The 19,135-nt window shown below is 35.3% G+C and overlaps 1 protein-coding gene across 1 annotated transcript in view; it reads left to right on the top strand.

The window, feature by feature from the left end:
* Window positions 1-19,135, top strand: part of LOC131087332 (dynein axonemal heavy chain 5-like) — a 149,278-nt gene that overhangs the window by 26,207 nt on the left and 103,936 nt on the right. The window contains exons 23-40 of the mRNA XM_058030916.1: window positions 425-512; window positions 629-752; window positions 870-1,033; window positions 2,164-2,256; window positions 3,391-3,594; window positions 5,357-5,437; window positions 5,521-5,925; window positions 6,071-6,189; window positions 7,656-7,792; window positions 8,840-9,002; window positions 11,418-11,529; window positions 11,856-11,984; window positions 13,339-13,538; window positions 13,642-13,795; window positions 16,039-16,305; window positions 16,503-16,631; window positions 17,032-17,247; window positions 18,854-19,000. Of these exons, the coding sequence (XP_057886899.1) occupies window positions 425-512; window positions 629-752; window positions 870-1,033; window positions 2,164-2,256; window positions 3,391-3,594; window positions 5,357-5,437; window positions 5,521-5,925; window positions 6,071-6,189; window positions 7,656-7,792; window positions 8,840-9,002; window positions 11,418-11,529; window positions 11,856-11,984; window positions 13,339-13,538; window positions 13,642-13,795; window positions 16,039-16,305; window positions 16,503-16,631; window positions 17,032-17,247; window positions 18,854-19,000 (2,932 nt within the window). The remainder of the gene's footprint in view (window positions 1-424; window positions 513-628; window positions 753-869; window positions 1,034-2,163; window positions 2,257-3,390; window positions 3,595-5,356; window positions 5,438-5,520; window positions 5,926-6,070; window positions 6,190-7,655; window positions 7,793-8,839; window positions 9,003-11,417; window positions 11,530-11,855; window positions 11,985-13,338; window positions 13,539-13,641; window positions 13,796-16,038; window positions 16,306-16,502; window positions 16,632-17,031; window positions 17,248-18,853; window positions 19,001-19,135) is intronic.

Genomic DNA, 19,135 nt, shown 5'->3' with positions numbered 1-19,135 from the left:
GCATTCTAATAAGTAGCCAGAAAAATGAAGATGGATAAGATTTGAAATCTCATCCACATGTTAACTGCTTGTTTCTTAATACTTCTTTTATTTTTATTTTAATCATTCTGATTTCACAGATTATCTTACTGCCTCATCACGATAAACCTGTTTTATTAGCTATAGCTGGAAAAAACTTTTTGTAAAAAAAAAATTATGAAGTCCAGTTGAATCAGATATAACAGGATCTGACAAATGGGTTTGATGTTAGTCAGCAAGTTTTAAAATCTCTACATGCCCAAGGAATAGAAACAAACAGAAAAACATTGAAAAGGCATTTCCATTCACACAAGTGCAGTGGGACAGGGGGTGTGTGCCTGGGAAACAACAAAGGGCATTCTTTATGTTTGATTCCCTATGGGTGACTGTAAGGTTGTTTTTGTAGGCAGAGCCAACAAGTGGAATGTTCTGTGTATGAACTTATAGATATTCTTAAGCACAGTCTGAAAGCAGATGCTGGAAGACCTCTGGAGGTAAGACCTCTACAACGTAAAAAAAAAAAAAAAGTAGCCTAGTCAGATATTTGATATTTCATTTATATGCTGGATAATCTGTTTATTTACCCAAAAATTTCCCTTTCACTGTTCAGGATTCATTTGCCTGTACACATCTTGACATGAAACAGAAAACACGCTGCCAGGAATGCCTGTCCTGTAGCTACTATAACCTGATGGGACAGCTTTGTCAGAAGAATACTGACTCTTTGATCAGATGTGAGTCTGGATTTTTCAGATATGTTGAATTTTTAAAATAAAACTTTTAAGATTTTTTTTTCCCCCAAACTTATTGTGGTAAAAAAAAATTCTCACTTAAATATTACACTTATTTAGGCATGAAGATTTCTTTGGAGTCCTTAAGACATCGACTGCATGTTATTGACTCCAGGTATCAGACGACTAAGTTTGTAGAGGCACACAGGGTTCCTTTGTTCAGAACTGAAATTCAGCTGGCTATTCCAAATATTGTCTTGAGACCAAGTCTTGAAGATATTCAGGTAACCAAATAATTTGATATCTCAGTCATCTACAATAAAACATTTATAAATGTATTGTTTCAAAGCAGTATGTGCAAGATTTAAGAGTGCAGGTTTATATGTGCAGGTATAAGAACTAAAGGAAGGAGAAGGAAACCTAAAAAGCCACTTGAGTTCATGATGACAGTGGGTACTAAGGGCGTGGAACCACAGATCAGGTTTGTTATACAGGCTATTAGAAGGAACTGTTTCTGTCAAAGCTCAGTAACTGAGTAATTCACAAATCTCTACTTAGAGGCAAACATTTCAAAATGAGTGAAACAGTAAAAATGAATGCCATCAGTATAGCCTGACTTTCTAGTCTCTTTTAACTCTTTCAGAATTTAAAGTCAGTTTAAAGTATCATTCATAAATTCAGCAGTAGTGAAATGTAAAGAAAAATATTACCGGCCTAAATCCCTAAACTGAAAAAACTTAAACACTCTTTTAAACTTACACTAGTTTAGCAAAATTTTTACACATATTTGCAATATCCTATGATGTCTGAAATTATTCAGAGTATTAGTTGTTTATGGTGTTGATTTCTGGACTTTTTATTTAACATAGTGACTCTCAAGGTCAGTAGCTGAGTTATTTCTAAAGTTTCATGTGCAGCCTTAATGGTGTTGTCAGTAAGAAATTAGGCCACAAAGTGTGATTTTAAAATACCATGCATAGGGGAAGTAATCTGATAATTTCTGTAGCTGCCTGTATAGATTACAGACTATACCATCACAAATTCAGACAAATGTATTCAAGCATTCTGGTGTGAACATGAAAACCATTATTAATAACACATAGCAATGTTTATAAGCAGTTTAAAGGGAAATAGTACTTGAACTAAATTGTAATGCCCAGTGATTCATGATTACTGTTCATAAAGGTCTCTTTTGCTTGAAAACCACATAAACTTGGAAGGACTGTAATAAAACGTTATGGAGTACTCTTTCCCCTTACAAAATGTGTTTTTTGGGTGATCCTATGTCATGCTTCTTAGAGTGTTTCCTTTAAAGACAGAGGTACAATTTTTCAGCCTTGGTATTGTTTGGATGATCATCCCCCACCCACATAATATCTCTGTGAGCTCAAGGTGAATGTTTTGTTTTTTTCAGAGTGCTGTAAACAAAGCAGTAAATATAATTCTATCAGTAGCCAAAGATATTCCCCTGTGGAAATTTGCTTACTTACATCATAAACAGCAGCAGGTAAGTATTTTACTTTACTTTAAAAATTTGGTATTTTGCTTAACATTTCTTAAGATTATATTCTGTACCAATACTTTGACTTGTTACCTGGTGGATCTTCCTGTTAAGTGAAGCCTAGTTTTCAATTTCTATGCCAATTAATAAAACATAGGAGTAACAGTTCATAAATCTTACGTTTGGTAGTTTCTAATATTAAAATCAAAAGTTGCTTTAAAAAAATCTTTTAAATAGACTGTTCAAATATAATGATGATAGTGTAGAACAAACATTATGTGTTAGTTCTACCAGCTTAATATAAATTATTATCACTTCTCCCAGGTGAAAACTCTAAAGTTAAACTGCAAGCCTTCATATGACACCTATAATACTACAGTTAATACAGTACAAATATTTTAACTGGCACCAAAATTAGCACTAAAACCTTGGGAAGGTCTGAGGTTTAGACAGTAACTGAAACTTGTTGAAGGACAAGAATGCACAGTACTGGTAATCATGTGGCCTTAATTGTCTTTTCTGGGAACAAAATATAGATGTACATAGATCTGTGCTGAAAAGTGTCTTTCTAAAAATATTTTCTTTTGTTGATATGACATCAAAAACAGATCAGTTCATTCTAGTGAAAAAACCCACATTCAAGTCCTACAAACAAATAATAATTAAGATTTAAAAAAACAAGTACCAGCAGAGAGTTGATTGAACTCTGCTCTGTTAAGCAGAATGTTAGCTTATTTCCAATCATGCTACCCTCCACTGCCTCCAGGACTTTCTATAGCCAAGAATGGATATAGATTGTAGTTCTACACTAAAGAAGGTAGAAAAACTTTAGCAGATGTGTAGGAGGATAAAACAGTACAATTGTACTTGTATATGGTGCATATTTGCCCGATGTAATTCAGAGATGATTAATATAGAGCTCTGCATGAAAATTTTTTATAAAATCAGCTTTAACACTAGAACTATAGCTCTGTAAAAATCCAAGCTGAGAACAGGGGGTCTCCCTGTGGATGTTGCTCTGCACTTTCTGTCTGTTTTTAGAAGTACTTATTATCATTGCATATTCTGTAATTTAAAAATAAAAATAAAATCCCAAACAAACTAGTGGACATTTTTTTTTTCTTGTTTAATTCATATCAGGTTGAACAAGCTGTTGCTTTAGAGTCAAGTGATGAGAGCAAACTCACCAGGATGGTGGCACTGAAACCTTTAGACAAGCAGATCATCGAACATAAGGATGTAAACAAAGTGGTGATCCAACTAAATACAATTATTTTATCTCTTAAAACTGAAGCACTGGTTCTTCTGAAGACCTTTTCTGAATTTTCGGACATCTGGAACAAGGTTAAGCCCAAGCTTAATATAATACATTGCTGTGTTGTAAAATCTAAATATATTTAAAAAAAAAGTTGTTGGTTGCCTAAGGAGTCTGTGCTCAGTAGGAAGCATTGGTTTCATGGTAGAATCCATACATCCATAATTCCTGTCTGCTCTTGTGTTGGCCAGAACTTGCAAATCTTTATCAATTAACGCATCTAAGAAAGAAAGCAGAAGTACACAAAGGAATTTTGGAGCATAAACAAGCTTATGCTTTCATATATTTATCCATCTTTCTCACAGCATCTTGTCTGCAGGTGTTATGAAAAACAATAGTTGAGCAGAATCTTTTAGAACTTGGAGACTACAAAACTATTCCTGAATATTAAACTGAGTAGTTCTTCTCAAGCAACCACTGCTGAATGATATTTTTCTATTTCTTCACACACATGCAAAAAGAAAACCTCTGTCTAGGAAATCTTTCAGCAATGAAAGTTCGAAAGCTGAAGTGAATCTGGGCTGATGGAGTTATCTTCATTAGGAAGTGGGTCCAGTCACATGAATGGTAAAGCTCTGAGGAGTATTTTGTCAAGAGATTCATCATGAAGTAAAAGATTCTGACTAGTGAAATTCAGCTCTGTGAATGGACAACTACTGGTCTCACCTATCAAAGGTGCTTTAGGAAGGCCAAGAAATAAGCAATCAAAACAGGAGTAATCTTATCTTTGCTCACTATTTTTAACTTCTCCTTCCTAAATAAACCCTTAAGTGACCTCATTCTCACAGCTGACTCTTCCGTCTGGCCTGAGAGAGGGCTTTTTCACCTTTTTGTGGCTTCTGAAGTTCCAAAGCTTAATGCTCAGTTTGGTTGAGGTACTGTTTGAGCTAAGAACATGTTGGTAGCATGTCATTTCACCCAGAAAGATACAATCAGATTGGGTGATGCCAAAGAATGATGTTTCTTTGTTACTAAAATATTCTAAAATAATCAATTAACCTGGTTCATTAACTTAAAATTCCTCAGGAGTTGTCACTGTTCCCCCACCTTTACAATCTCTGTTGGTCCTAGAGGTGCAAACAGATTCTCAGGGATCTCACAGTGCAGAATGCAGGGGAATATCACTGGGAGGGGTGAAGATCATCTGTTTGTAATTGAGCTGATAATCTTGCACATTTGTTGAGCTGGTGACACTGATTTCTCACCTCTGCAGAGACTGGCCTATCTTGTGAAAAGGAAGGATGGTCAAGGCCCTATTGCCTATAAACAATCTTCAAGAAGCTAAATGCCCTCTCTCCCCTTAGATCCAACCTTCCCTGCCAAACTTTTCTTCAAATGGCCAGGAGGCCATCTGCACCTAGAAACTGCAGTTTAAAGATGCTGTTTCAGGAAGAGCGAAGAAAACTGAGTGCAATTGCTCCCATTTAAATACTTGTTAGAACATGTGAACTGCTTTCGTGGGGTTACAGACAGAAGGAAGACTAGGAAGGAAATACATCCCACAAAACTTTAGCACCTACATTGTAAATCCTGTAGTAACATTTAGATGGATAAGGGATATCATGATCTGTGTCAGTTTCTGAGTTACAGATTTCAAGTTCTTTAAAGACTATTGTGCAAAAAATAAGAGTCAGGAAAGGCAGTTCAAGTAAAAGAATTTGTGCTTATATCTCAATTCCTTTTAGGGAAGGAACATTTTGTGTTTGTGAAATACATCAGGCAGCTGGGTGCTGTGTAGGTAATTATAATACCAATGCTAAATATTCATTAAAATAAACTTTTTTTAAGTAGGTTCCAGAAGAAAAAGTGAAGGAATTTATAGATACTAAACCAACAATGGCTGAATTCCAATCTCAAATCAGATACTTTTCTGTAAGTATTTTATCTTTAGTAAAAATGAACTGTTCAGATAAATTTCAGTGAAATTAAATGCTGAACACTTGTATTTTTCTTAGCAATTAGAGATGCAAATCAGAGAACTGCCCAATCATTTTGCACTGCAATCAGTAGAAGTTGCAACAGAGTCATTGAAAATAGCTTTAATTCAGGAATGCCGCTCAGGACAAAGAACATTTGGATTAGCTTTAAATAAAAAGTCTGCCGCAGACGTGGGTGAAATTTATTCATTCATTGAAAATGTTAGCAAGAGGTTAAGCAGACCTATCCAGGACCTTGACGATGTACGGGAAGCAATGGAAGCACTGAGGGAGATTCGAGAGAATGAGATTAAAATTGACATGACAGTTGGACACATAGAAGAATCTTATTCTGTGCTTCATAAATACAATCTGCTCTTTCAAGATGAAAATACAGAAAGAGGTGATGGATTGGCCTATGCCTGGAAGAACCTAAACACACAGGTATTTTAGTTATGTTATTTCTCAAATCATTATTATCAACCCTCTTAATATTGAAATGATAGAATAAACCTATTTACCTAATTAATTTTTTGATTTCCCACATTCATTCTTTTGTGCCTGTCTTTTTCTCTTTGTCTGCATATAGGCACAACAGGTTGAGGACTTGCTGCTGAATGTACAGCCAGTCATGAAAACAGATTTACTGAGAGATGTTCAGAAATTCCAAATAGGCACTGCAGGATTTTATAAAGAATATGATGAAAAGTAGGTGACCTGTATTGTGATACAATTATGCTTCATTAGTGATTGTTTGAAAATATTATATCTAAAGGGCTTCAGAAAATAAACACAACACAGCATCACTGTATATATTACACCTGAAAAAAGGCCTAATTTCAGAATTATATAAGGTGGGCAGCTTTGACAGTCTTACTGTCAAAGATTCGTTCCTGTAATTTCAGTGCTGGAGGTCAGTGATAGTCCATAAGGGCTTATAGATTCTAGGGGGGAAAAAAATCACATTCTCAATCCAGATTAAAATGTAATGGTTTTTTTAGGGGGTCTTAATAAATCTCTTTGAGGGATATTTAACAGTAAATATTAAAACAGTGTCTTGGATGTGACTGGAGATACCAATTCTCAATATTTCTAAATTCACTGTCTTACTCAGCCTTACTTTTAAACTTACGTTATCACTTTTGAAGATGTAAATTGTGGTTTGTTGGATCCTCCTACAGTAGCAAAGAAAGAGAGACAGGATTTGGCTTGATCCATTATGGCTCTAGGACAATACCTGACCTTTGAGGGCATCCCTCCTCCTTTGGTGACCTCAGAGCACCCTGGTTCCCACTGGACTGTGTCTCATCCTGGTTACCTTCCCTAGACCTGCCCCAGACCCTGCTTTACTGACTCGCCTTCCCTGCTTGACCTTGGTCCTGTGTAATTATTGCAGACTTGGCTAAAGACCTGGACTATCACTGGAACCTGATTACGGCCCGAGGGCCCTGATTTTCCTGCTCAGGTTCTGTGGGATCATGCCTTAGCTGCTTTTGCTGACTGTGTTTCTGCTTTCATCTCCTGGTTTCATTTCCCTTGCCAAGCAGCCAGCCTACTCTGCCTTCTGCCCATCTGTCTGAATTTCTCTCTAGAAATAACCATGGCACAACAGAGGATGACAGAATTCTCATCCCAAAATATTATGATATGGCCAAGAAGTGGTCCCAGGTGTGAGAACTGGGAATTGCACCCAGTCCTATGGCTGAGATGTGCTCATTAGGCAAAATGTTATTTTTTCTGATATTTTTATGACTACTTAATTATGGTTCTCGTGCCAGCTACACAGTTTTCACTCCTGATTTATGTATCTGCTATCTTCCCCCTTTTAAAATAGAAATGAAAATAATTACTAAAATTTGTTTCACAGAAGAAACAGGAAATAACGAAGTTAAAATATTTGCTGATCTTTATCTGTTTGTAAGATGTATGGTAACACAGATGAATTTTTTTTTATTGGAAAAGAAATTGGGCTTTCTTTCAGGGACTACTGAATATGTAATCTTGGTACACTGAATAAGTGCTGCATTTTTTCTTTTAGTGTCTTGTGAAAATTTACAGAAAAAATGTTAAAAAATATTACATTATGTTCAGTAAGTATGGTTTGGGTTCTGTTGTGCTTCTTTGTGAAACCTGTATGATTGGCAAATTCACTGAATGTTTTTTGGTTTTTACAGGGGTCCCAGTGAGGACAATATTCCTCCCCATGAAGCAAGTGACAGATTACAAATCTTTCAAGCTAAATTTGATGAACTATGGAGGAAGTATCTCTCTCTTTCTAGTGGGGAAGAATTATTTGGTCTTCCCATCACAGGTAATTTCTCAGGGGATAAGAGTACCTGTTTCTAGGCTATTAAATTTTTCTCATGATTGCTACTAAATTAATGGAGATTTAGAAAAATTGCAGAAAAATTCCTTGCAGATAAATCTCCTTGTAGTAAATTATTATAGTCTTTCCTATGAAAAGCAGCTGGGTGAAACTGGCTCTCAGCGTGCACATACATAAACATCAGGTGGAAAAATACTGCGCTGCTCTGTGTGTCTCAGGGTACAGATGCTTAGCTCTCTTGCTTTTTCTGTTCAGAGCTAAGCACATCTCCTGCCAGTATTCTGCCCCGTACAAATTTGGGAAACATGTTGCCAAAGTACTCAAATTGTCCCTGCTCCAGTTGCATAATGAATTCCCTTGGGCTATGCAACTGCTCTATAATGTCCTTATGCCTCCTAGTCAGACACAATTCCTTTGGAAGATTGTGGTGTGAACTACAGAAGAATGTATGATGAGCACTTTAATTTGTGCATACTAAATTGAGTACATTTTCCTGTCTGAGGACATGTGCAGTAATTCAAATATATTTTGCTAGGAATTCCAAAAGATACGAGAGAAAGTAACTAAAACATTTATATTAAGGTTGTCCATTTTAAATACTTTTATCGTCTATTATATTTTATATATTTCATTAGAACGCACACCCATCATCCTCAAACTCTTCCTCCTAAGTAATCAGTGTAAATTGACATAGGGGACATTTAGGTTCTTGTCTAAAATTATATTGTATTTCATTGCCATTTCATCTACTTTTCAACATTGTTTCGCTCAATTATGAGATTACTGCTACAGAAGAATATTGATTAAAAAAATCAGCTATCTAAATAATTACTGTGCATCAAAATCTGTTGTAATCATAATATAAGTGGAAAAGTTTGTCTTCCTAGACACTATCCAGAAAACTGCAAGTCTGATTTCATTCATTTATTAAATAACATTAGTAGAAATGCATTGATTCTTATGTTCATGAATACATTTGACATGAACTCCTAATTAACATGCATGAATTTCCAATTTTAAAATTTGAAACAGAGTATCCTGAACTCCACAGAATTAAACGTGAACTTACCTTGCTTCAGAAACTTTACAGTCTTTATGATACAGTTACTTCCAGTATTGACCGATACAATGAAATGCTTTGGAATGATTTAAATATTGAAAACCTTAACAGTGAGCTCCTGGATTTTCAAAGCAAGTAAGTTGGGTTTTGGTTGAAGTACATGCATTTGTATTTCTAGCTCTGCTTTTTAATCAGCTGGTGAAAATTTCTCCAAGGGGCTGAAGAATGTTGGTCCATCTTGTGCTCCGTGTTGGGCACAGCTGCCCTGTGGTCCAATATGCAGCTGGTTTGTGAGTCACCTGAGCCTTGTTGGGGTGTATTGACATGGTAGGCTGTAGCTTATTCAATAAACAAGGTGCACAAACCTGTGTCAAGCTGATTGTAAGCATAAATAACTTTCAAAGCTGATTTTTTACGGTACCTTCTCAGTGATTTCATTTGCAGCTAATTAATTCTTAATCCATGATATTACATGGAATTTTGAACCTATTGTTTACTTCTGCACATTTGTCTAAATTGTAATTGTTATTTCAAGAAGGGTAAATAGCCACACTAAATTCTGAGGGCTTATTTATGAAGTTTGAAGCAATAATGTTTTCCACAAAAAACTGACTGAGCTGTCTTTTAGTCATTAATTTGAACCCCTCTTTTTAAAAAATAAGAATAGTAAAAATGAATGTATGTGAAACATAACTGCATTTGGACAATGTAAGTCTTCATCTCATTTTAGTAGAATTCTGGAATCTGCATCATAGTTTTTTCTGCAGTTGATTAAATTTTATGGTCTGTAGGAGTTGTCATGCTTCTTTCTCCAGAACGCTGAAGGAAGCCGTTGCACAGCAAAAGTTTTCATTTATGTGTTTCTCTTTGAACTTCATGTGTGACATTTTTGTTTTTCCTCTGAAGTGTTGAGCTATATTTGGAGCAGTGTGACTAGCAATAGGTAATAAATGCTTTTATTGTAATAAAAGTCCAACCCAATGCTATCCTTCTTTTGGCAGTTTGCTAACATTATTGCATCAAGCTATTCTCTTTAAAGGCAGAGAAATTGAAACAACATACAGGAACATAACAGAAATAGCTAAGGTGATATGCTGTGTTAAGAAAGAAGCAGAAATGTTAGAAGTGAAATTACTGCTTTAGACTAGTTGCAAAGATATGCATTGTTCTTTAATGTAATTTTGTTTTGCTACCTTTTAAAAATAATAATATAATAGATAACTTATAATTATGAAAAGTACAAAAAAAACCTTTAGGAAAAAATAAATCCAATTAGAAAGAAATGATAAGAAGAAATATTTAGAAAGCATTGTAAATGTTTATAATAACAGTTGGAGGGAAGTTTCCCTTTATATTTTACTGTGATACAGGGTATAGAGAATGTCCAGTAAATTTATGACAGAAATGTAAACCTGATCAATGGAGTAGTTTTTTAACATAATATGCAGCTCATGAAACTTGCTTTTAGAAGACATTATTGAGACTAAGACAAAGGACAAAGTTATTTGAATTTTTTAAAAGATTGCCATTTTTATTACCAAGCTGAGAGATCCCATTTCTAATAGCCATGCCTAGACAAGTTTATTAGATGTTACTTGCTATGCCTCAGGATAGAAGTAGCCAGGAACTGCACCTTAAAGCCTTCTTGATGCAAGGCAGAGTATAAATTTTCCATTCTGCAATGCTTTTCTCCAGTGTATTTAATGCTATCTACTGTTAGATTCAAGATGAAAGACTGTAGCAGTTATTGTAGTGCCATGACAGGATGCATATGTTCATCTGCCTCTCACCAGCAAGCAGTGAAGAATTTGCACATGTTCCAGCACTGTGTGACAGATCTGTCTGATTCTGAACTGTGAAAAATGGAGAACTTTTTTGAAGGAATTTGTCGTTATGGGGAGGTTTTATGCAGCTTTTAGTTTCTGGAACTGAGCTGTAAGAGAACTGCTGTCAGTCTTTGGGTCATAGCTTTGGCAGATGAAAATTGGCAATTCTGATTTAGAAGGGAGAGGAGCTGTGACTATTCACAGTACAAGAGGTTCTTCATTTTAAATTTGCATAAAGGAAATTTTGCTTTGAATATCTTTCATACAAACCAGGTATGAATTAAGAGTTGTTTGATTGAAACAGAAGTTTTTTCCTCTTTGCAAGCAGAATAGTTTAGGATGTACTTTATTTTACTGGGAAAATATATGTTGTTTAATCATTTTACCTCTTCACAAGATGAGGTGCATTTTCAAATTTTACTAAAACAATGACACTGCAGGAACTTAATTTCAGGTGTGGGTTTGCACATGAAATTACCTTCCTTTAATTCAAACTGAAATAGAAACCAAACCATTCCAGTGTAATTTGTGCTGTCTTTAGCTGTATTTCATGCCTGCAGTCACAATTGACCAGCTATATATAATATTACCAGCTTGCAGCTGGATTTTTATTTGCAGTCTACTGGTCAACTCATTGAAAAATGGCAATGTATTGTACTATTTAGTGGTGGATGGTGATTATTAAGAATAAAATATTTCTTCTTTCTTTTTGTGCTTTTTAAAGAATCCGAAAGTTACCGAAAGCATTGAAGGAATGGCAAGCTTTTCAAGACCTAAAAAAAAAAATTGATGACTTCACTGAGAGCTGTCCTTTGCTTGAAATGATGAAAAACAAAGTATGTTCAGCGTAATAATTTGGAGATAAGAGACACTTGAGAATCTCTACTGAAGGCCATGTTATCTGACTACAAGATGCTTTCCATAATTCTTTTTGATAGATAAAAGCAGCTGTATTTATAGCAAAAAATCTAGTTAGGCTTAGTTATAGAAAAATAAAACAAAAGACTTTGTAATGTGATTAGAATTACTACTAATGCTTTCAATGGAATGGAAGTAAAGACTCTCCTGTTTGTTTAACAGATGCAGTGCAAAATATGTGATCATTCTAGACCTAAAATTAATACAATTTTTAAAAAAATCTCATCCCTATGGACTTTTCTAGGCAATGTTGTTGAGACACTGGGAAAAAATTGCACAAGTAACTGGGCATCACTTTGCTGTTGACTCGGAAAATTTCACTTTAAAAACCGTAATGGATGCCCCTTTATTAAAACATAAAGAAGATATTGAGGTATGTGTACTTTTCTGTTTTGTTTTGTTTGGTCGTGGGCTTTTTTGCTAATTATTAACTTGTGATCTGGTGCTCTTTAAATCCTGTTTCTAGTCAGCTTTGTAACATTATAAATTTGGTATAGTTGAAGAATTCCTTTGAAAAAGTGGAATTTGGTAATTGATGTTGGCACTGATGGTTAGTTTATTTCCCTTTTTTCTGGTGAAAATTTAAATATGTAGATGGTATTACACTAATCCTTCCATAGGAGGACTTTTGTTTTAAGAGTAGTGTGATTCTGTCATGCTTGTGATTTAGGGTCTGCCTACTTATATATTTTTTCTTCCCTTTAAATGTCTAACCAGAGAGAAAGAACAGTTGATGTAAGACTGATCCTGTTAAGTGCTAAAAATACTTGGAACACAGTAGAAGAGGAGGATATGGGATTAAAGAAGGATGAAGTTGTTTTGTATTTCAAAAGTGACCCTTCACAAGAGCACAGATAGATGAGAAGGCATATGGAATGTGCACAAGCTGTAAAGCCATTGTCTCCTCTGTTTTGGGGACAGAAGTTGTCTAGCAAGTGTCTTAGCTTCATGCTTGTTAACTTTTACAAGAACAAAGCATAGCTAAAACTAAAGAAGTAAAACCCCAAATGTTTCTAACTTTGGTTCCATGGTCACTTAGCTAAATCTGTACTTTTTCTAGAGTAGTCACCTCTTTAGTCTTGTTCCACAAGTGAGCATTTTTAAGGCAAAACCATGAAATCAAACCTCTGCTGTACCCAATTCCTGGACAAGGATGTAAGCCTTATGAAAGGTTCGGAGTTCCACCTTACACTTCAGGAAACCCTTTAAACCTGCAATAGAATTTTGGGATCCAGTCTGAGTGTTTGATCCTCTTCTCTTTCTCTCTGATGCAATAACCAGCTTTATGACAGTCCTGTCCTCACTGTCTTCAAGAAGCAGCAGACAGGCACATTGTCAGTCTACACTCTGTTCTCAGAATATTTATTGGTTTTGATTGGCAGTGTTTATTTTCTTTAAACCGTTTTGTCAGTTTATTTGATTTCAAATATTAATACATACAGAGAGAAAAATTCTTCCTGCAGATTCAATGACTCAGTGAATTTTGTGTGTGTAAGATGCTAGCAGTAGTGAAGATGAGATATAGCCCATTACATGTACCTGTTACAAGTAGTACTAGAATATAATCTTGTTTGAAATATAATAACTTTGAGGTGTTTAAATGTATATTTTCATTAGCCTGAACTTACACTGAGATCTGGATCAAACCAATACATTTTAATAGTCTTTATAAGTGTGCTTTACAATAGCCTTAGATGAATGTAAATTACTATTTTAATTTTACACAGGATATCTGCATCAGTGCTGTCAAAGAAAAGGAAATTGAAGCAAAATTGAAGCACATCATCAGTGAATGGAGTACTCATGCTTTCAGTTTTGGCCAATTCAAAGCTCGAGGAGAACTTCTTCTGAAAGGATCAGATATATCAGAGAAAATAGCTTTGGTGGAAGATAGCCTCATGATGCTGGGGTCACTGATGAGCAACAGGTACAAAACCTAATAAATGTACATATTGTATAAATCTTATCAACCCTCAGAATAAACAATTACCATCTTAGGTTCTTCTTCCCTTTAACTCATGTTCATGCAGGTATAATGCACCGTTGAAGTCCACTATACAACAGTGGGTTCAGAAGCTGACCAACACTGCAGAGATAATTGAAAACTGGATTACTGTACAGAACCTCTGGATTTACCTTGAAGCTGTGTTTGTTGGTGGAGACATTGCAAAACAGCTACCTCAGGTATATTGATGTATGATAATAATATGTTGTACCAGGAGATTAGCCACATCACAGAGTTTATTTGCCAGTTCATATAACTTACATAAGATTTGTGGGCTGTGCATGAGCAGTTCAGGAGAAGCTTTGCCAAAGTAGGATCTGTCTGGTTGAATTGCTTAGAAATTGGTGAAACCTATAGGAACACAATTGTTTGTAATTCAACTTTAAATGTTCCTGTCAGTATGCAATATTAGTGAATTAGTACAGGGCTCAGAACTACTTAATGGCACGAAACTGATTTATTGCTTTTGCCATATATACAAATATCCCTTTCTTCCTCTGTGCACGCGTTTATAGGCTCTAAGCTGTAATAATAGAATGACAGATTTTGCATTTGAATTCTGTACTTGCTAGGGCTCAGTTTAATGAAGTCCCACAGAGAGATGCTGCCAGGCCTGGGAGCTGTGCATGTGCTAATCTGTGTGAACCACTGCAACCTCTTCAAAAGGCAGTGGTGACCTTCCAAGGTAGCAGCTGCACAAGAGCTAAGGAATGATCTGAACAGGAGGGAAATAGCAGGGAAAAAAATCATCCTTTTTGTTGTGTCTCCTAATGAGGAGCTTTCATACAGTATACTAACAGACCACAGTTCAGTCTAACAGTGTAACTAAACAAAGCCATTATTTTTGGGAAATTATTAGATATTAATTTATTTCAGGATACATATTTTATAATTAAAGCTTACAATATCACAAATTAAGATTAATTTTGTGAGCTAAATAAAGCTTTCTCAATTGTTTAAACTACCATTTTGTTGTTGTTGTTCATGAGATATATTTATGTTGTTAGGGCTTATCAGAGAATCAATAAGCAGCTTGTGCAGATGAACAAATGGTACTAAAGCTACTTCTTCCAAGGATGATAGATACATGAACCAATATTCTGGAAAAAAACCATGTAGTGACTGTCTTTGATGAAGGAGAAGGAACAGCTTGGTGGAGGAGTAATGAGGAGTGAGTTTAATTGCAATTTCTGCAGTAATGAATACTGCAACAAGAAACTGTTAGCATCTGGAAATTAACAAGAAGATGAATAATGTTCAGTCAATGTGAATTTGTTAGGAGCAAAACACATTTAAAAAAAAATCTAATTTATTTTTAGAGTGGGCAAGGAGCTTTGTGGATAGAGGAAAAACAGTAGTTGCCATATATTTAGATAGGTTTTTGCCATTGTCTCTGATAGTATTACCAAAAAAGGTGTATTAGCTTGCTGGTGTGCAAAATGAAGAAGGGGAGAATGCATAAACATCAATAACCAATAACTAAAATATTGTATCTGGTTTTGGTGAAAGAAACACACTGACAAATTTGAGAGAGCATAGAAAAGGTTGCAAGAATGAGGAACTATCCAGGAAGGATGAGGCACAAGAAAAGATTCAACAAACTAGACTTGTTTGACTTGAAGAAAAGGAAAAACTGAAGTGCAGAAGTGATAAGTTTTTTAAAATATAAGGGCTGTTCTCAACAGGAAGGAAAAACCCTTGTTTTCAGTATCTGATTTAGCTTAGATATTAGAAGAGAGTCACCAGTATCAAAAGTTACCGGGAGAGGCTCCTAAATCTCCATCACTGAGCATCACTAAACACAAGACAGAGAGATATTTTGGGTATGATCCTGCCTCGTGACAGACAAATTGCTTTGGATCTTCTTTTGAGATCTCTTCTAGCTCTTAGATAATTTATGATTCCATTAACATTTCATTTGTTGTAGGTGAAGAACGAGTTTTTAATGTTAATATAGCCAGTGTATAAAAATATTTATTTTTTATCTTTGAGAATTTGTCTTCATCTACAACACTTGTAGTGTACAAGTGGGGCAGCTTTAGACTGTGTATACTGGTTTTGTTCATCAAGTGTTGCTACTAGCAGCTTACATGACATTGTGTATCGCTGTTAGGAAGCCTATAATTTCTGAGAAAGCTGCTTTTTGAATTTTCTCATGTGTGTTGGAATCCTTTTATGTGGAAAATTTTGGTGCCCAACATGAAGTAAGACATTTCCAGAACTGTTCCAATTGTACTCTTTCTCTTGCAATTTGAACTCTGGTCAATAATAAGCATGACTATTAATATTCATACATAAGTCCTCCAAAGAAGACTTTAACAGCAAGGGAGATATTAAACTGTTACCCTGTTTGATAGAATTACTTAATTTTTAGAATTTGGCAAACATGAGGAAAAGCTAATGCATTTATCATGTACTTCAGGAAGCCCGAAGATTTCAGAACATTGATAAATCATGGCAGAGAATTATGCAGAGAGCCCATGAAACATCAAACATTGTGCAGTGCTGTGTTGGAGATGAGACTTTGGCACAGCTGCTACCACATTTGCTGGAACAGTTGGAAATCTGTCAGAAATCACTGACCGGCTATTTGGAAAAAAAGCGATTAATATTTCCAAGATTTTTTTTTGTATCTGACCCTGCTCTTCTGGAAATCCTTGGTCAAGCATCTGATTCCCACACTATTCAGGTACAAGTAGTAAAGCAAGAGTGTTCTTATGGTCAAGATCACTAAGTGAAGACCTTAGCAGATTTTGTTGTTTATTTGAGAGAATATCTTTCACTTATGGAAAGATTTACACAGTATTCTAATACAGCATTTAAAGACAAAGTAAGAATGCCATATGAGATCACTTTATGGAGGCTTTTTTTCTGATTCTATTGTAGGCACATTTGTTAAGTTTGTTTGACAATGTTAACCGAGTGGGATTTAATGAAAAAAACTACGACCAGATTTTATTGTTTGAATCTCAAGAAGGAGAACAGGTCAATATTATTGAACCAGTTTTAGCTCAGGTAATGAAAGTATATATTACAGTTTTTCATATCTTGATTTAAAATAGATTTATGTTTTAGAGGCCAACAGTATTGCATCATGTTATTATTTTACTAACTGAATGAAAACCTCCCAATGTGAACAGCAAGAGCGAAGAGTAGCAGGGACAGAACATTTGTGTCAGTTTGTAACGATTGCTTTACCTGTTTTCTCAGCAGTGCTGCTGTGAAGTGCCAAATCCATCACATAACTCTAGAAGGGCAGTGGAGCAGAAAGAGGAAAGAAATCTTTTAAAGATTAGAGAATAACAAATATGGAAATGGGAGTATGAAAGGCTGTGAAAAAAGTCACATAGAGCTCTTGCTTCTTGTGAATTATTCATAAAATGATTCTCTGAAAGTACTTTCTTGTTTATTTCAGGGCAATGTGGAATTCTGGTTAGGTCAGCTGCTGAATGGGATTAGGAAAACAATCCACACCATCATTAGACAGGCGTCAATGGCCATTAACGATTCAGAATTTAAGATGTATGACTTTCAGGCAATGTTTCCTGCACAAATAGGGCTTCTGGGAATTCAAATTATCTGGACCAGAGATGCAGAGAAGGCACTGAACAGTACCAAAACAGACAAAAAGGTAGTATTTAATGAGTCTTTGGGGATTTATTAAAAGCATTGTTTGTAACAGTACATATTGTGAAAAATTAAAGGTAACATGTAGGAAAAAGCAGAAAGTACTTGTTAATTACCTAGAATAACAAATAAACTACCAGGAAAACAGAATAATAAAAAATGTGTTAAGGAGTCACACCTCCTCATTATCCCCCCAGCATGTGCTTTAGAATTGTTCCTAATCCTGTGATTTTCTCTGTTGTTTTGTTAGGATAAGCATCTTGGGAAGAGACAGCTTCTTAGTTTGGGAATATGGGGAATTTTATCATGTTACGTTCACAAAACCAAATTAGGAAAGAAATAAGAGCTCCTGAAATTTGGGAAATAATTGTGCTTTGTGGACATTGGTGTACTATATCCAAATGTATTACATCCTTCGGTTGATGAGCTCTTTTTTTAGGGAAAGGGAAAAATAGAATCCATTTCAGGAGGTGTTGGTTTAATCTCAAGCACATGGATAAGATGCTGTTAAAAACCAAGGTGTCATTCCTAACAGTGAATCTATGAAAGAACAAGGAAAGGATGTGAGCTAAAGGGTTGCAAACCACCATTAATGACAGTGAGATTGAGCAAAGAATGAGTAGCAACATCCTACCATAAACGTAAATGCAGGGCAAATTCTATGCTGTACTTTGATACTGCATGAAGGTAAGGGCTTAGACCATGGAGAAAACCATGTGCTGCTAAATTTTCTGCATTGTTCAAAGTTTAAAAAGACCATAAACCTGATTTTAGTGCCCTCTTGTTCGTAGAACAACTAAGTATAAAGATTCTTTTGCATTAACACGAAAACAACTTTTGTGGTTTTTTGGGTTGAACTGCATGTGTGTGTTTGGGGGGTGGGGAGGTTCTTTAATTCTCTGTTAGTTTTAACAGTGTTTTTATCAATTTTTTCTCAGCAAACTGAGTGAATTTTAGGCTCTGCATGTATTTACAGAAAGCTGGTGTGATTGTTCTGTCACACATTTGGAATGGGGTATAAATGAGCTGCTCTTTCAGAAATCTCAGTGCTTTTTGTTGTGAATATCACTGGCAGAGGCTGATGCTATTTATGTAAGTCAGTATTGTATAGACAGCATTTATGGAACTTTGTAACCGATCTGGTACTACAAAATAAATTATTATTTTAGCATCAGCATCTAAAATTATAGTAGGTTTCCCCCTTCCTCTGGTTAAAGGACATGACAGATCTTCAGGTTCCTCTTCCCCCTAAAGCTTGAGCTGATATATACTACTCAAAATCATTGACTGATGGTTTTGAATATATGCAGGGATGCAGTCAGCTGAAAATGTAATGTAGAGTAAAAGGAGCAAGAGTCTTGAAATAAAGTCTTACAGTGTGACCTGTTCATCAAGATATAACCTCATTGTACTCTGTTGGATAAGAATGCATGAATGGAAGGCAGCCTCCAAATCCAAATTTGGAGGATTCCAAGCCTAAAAAATACAAAGCAGAATATGGACATTATAACCCTGGCTATTTTTAAATCTAAAAAAAATAATTCACATTCTAAATATTGGAAGAACAAATGGTGTTTGTATTAATATGGTCATTCTTGCTTGTGGAAAAGGTAATGCACACAACAAATCAGAAGTTCTTGGAACTTTTAAATGATTTGATTGACATGGCAACACACAATCTGACAAGAATGGAGCGGACAAAATATGAAACGTTAATCACCATTCATGTGCACCAGAAAGATATCTTTGATGATTTGGTAAGTTTTGGAAAACCATCAATGGATTTCCTGTATGGAAGGTCTTGCACATATAAAAAAATTATAAGCAAATCTTAGAATCTATTATCTTTGAGTAGCTCTGACATTACTGCTGTGATAGAGCATATCAGATTT

The sequence above is a fragment of the Melospiza georgiana genome, chromosome 1 (genome assembly GCF_028018845.1).
Source record: "Melospiza georgiana isolate bMelGeo1 chromosome 1, bMelGeo1.pri, whole genome shotgun sequence".
In the NCBI taxonomy this organism is placed as follows: domain Eukaryota; kingdom Metazoa; phylum Chordata; class Aves; order Passeriformes; family Passerellidae; genus Melospiza; species Melospiza georgiana.
Note: the sequence above shows the minus strand (reverse complement) of the source record. Positions and strands in the feature narration are given on the sequence as shown.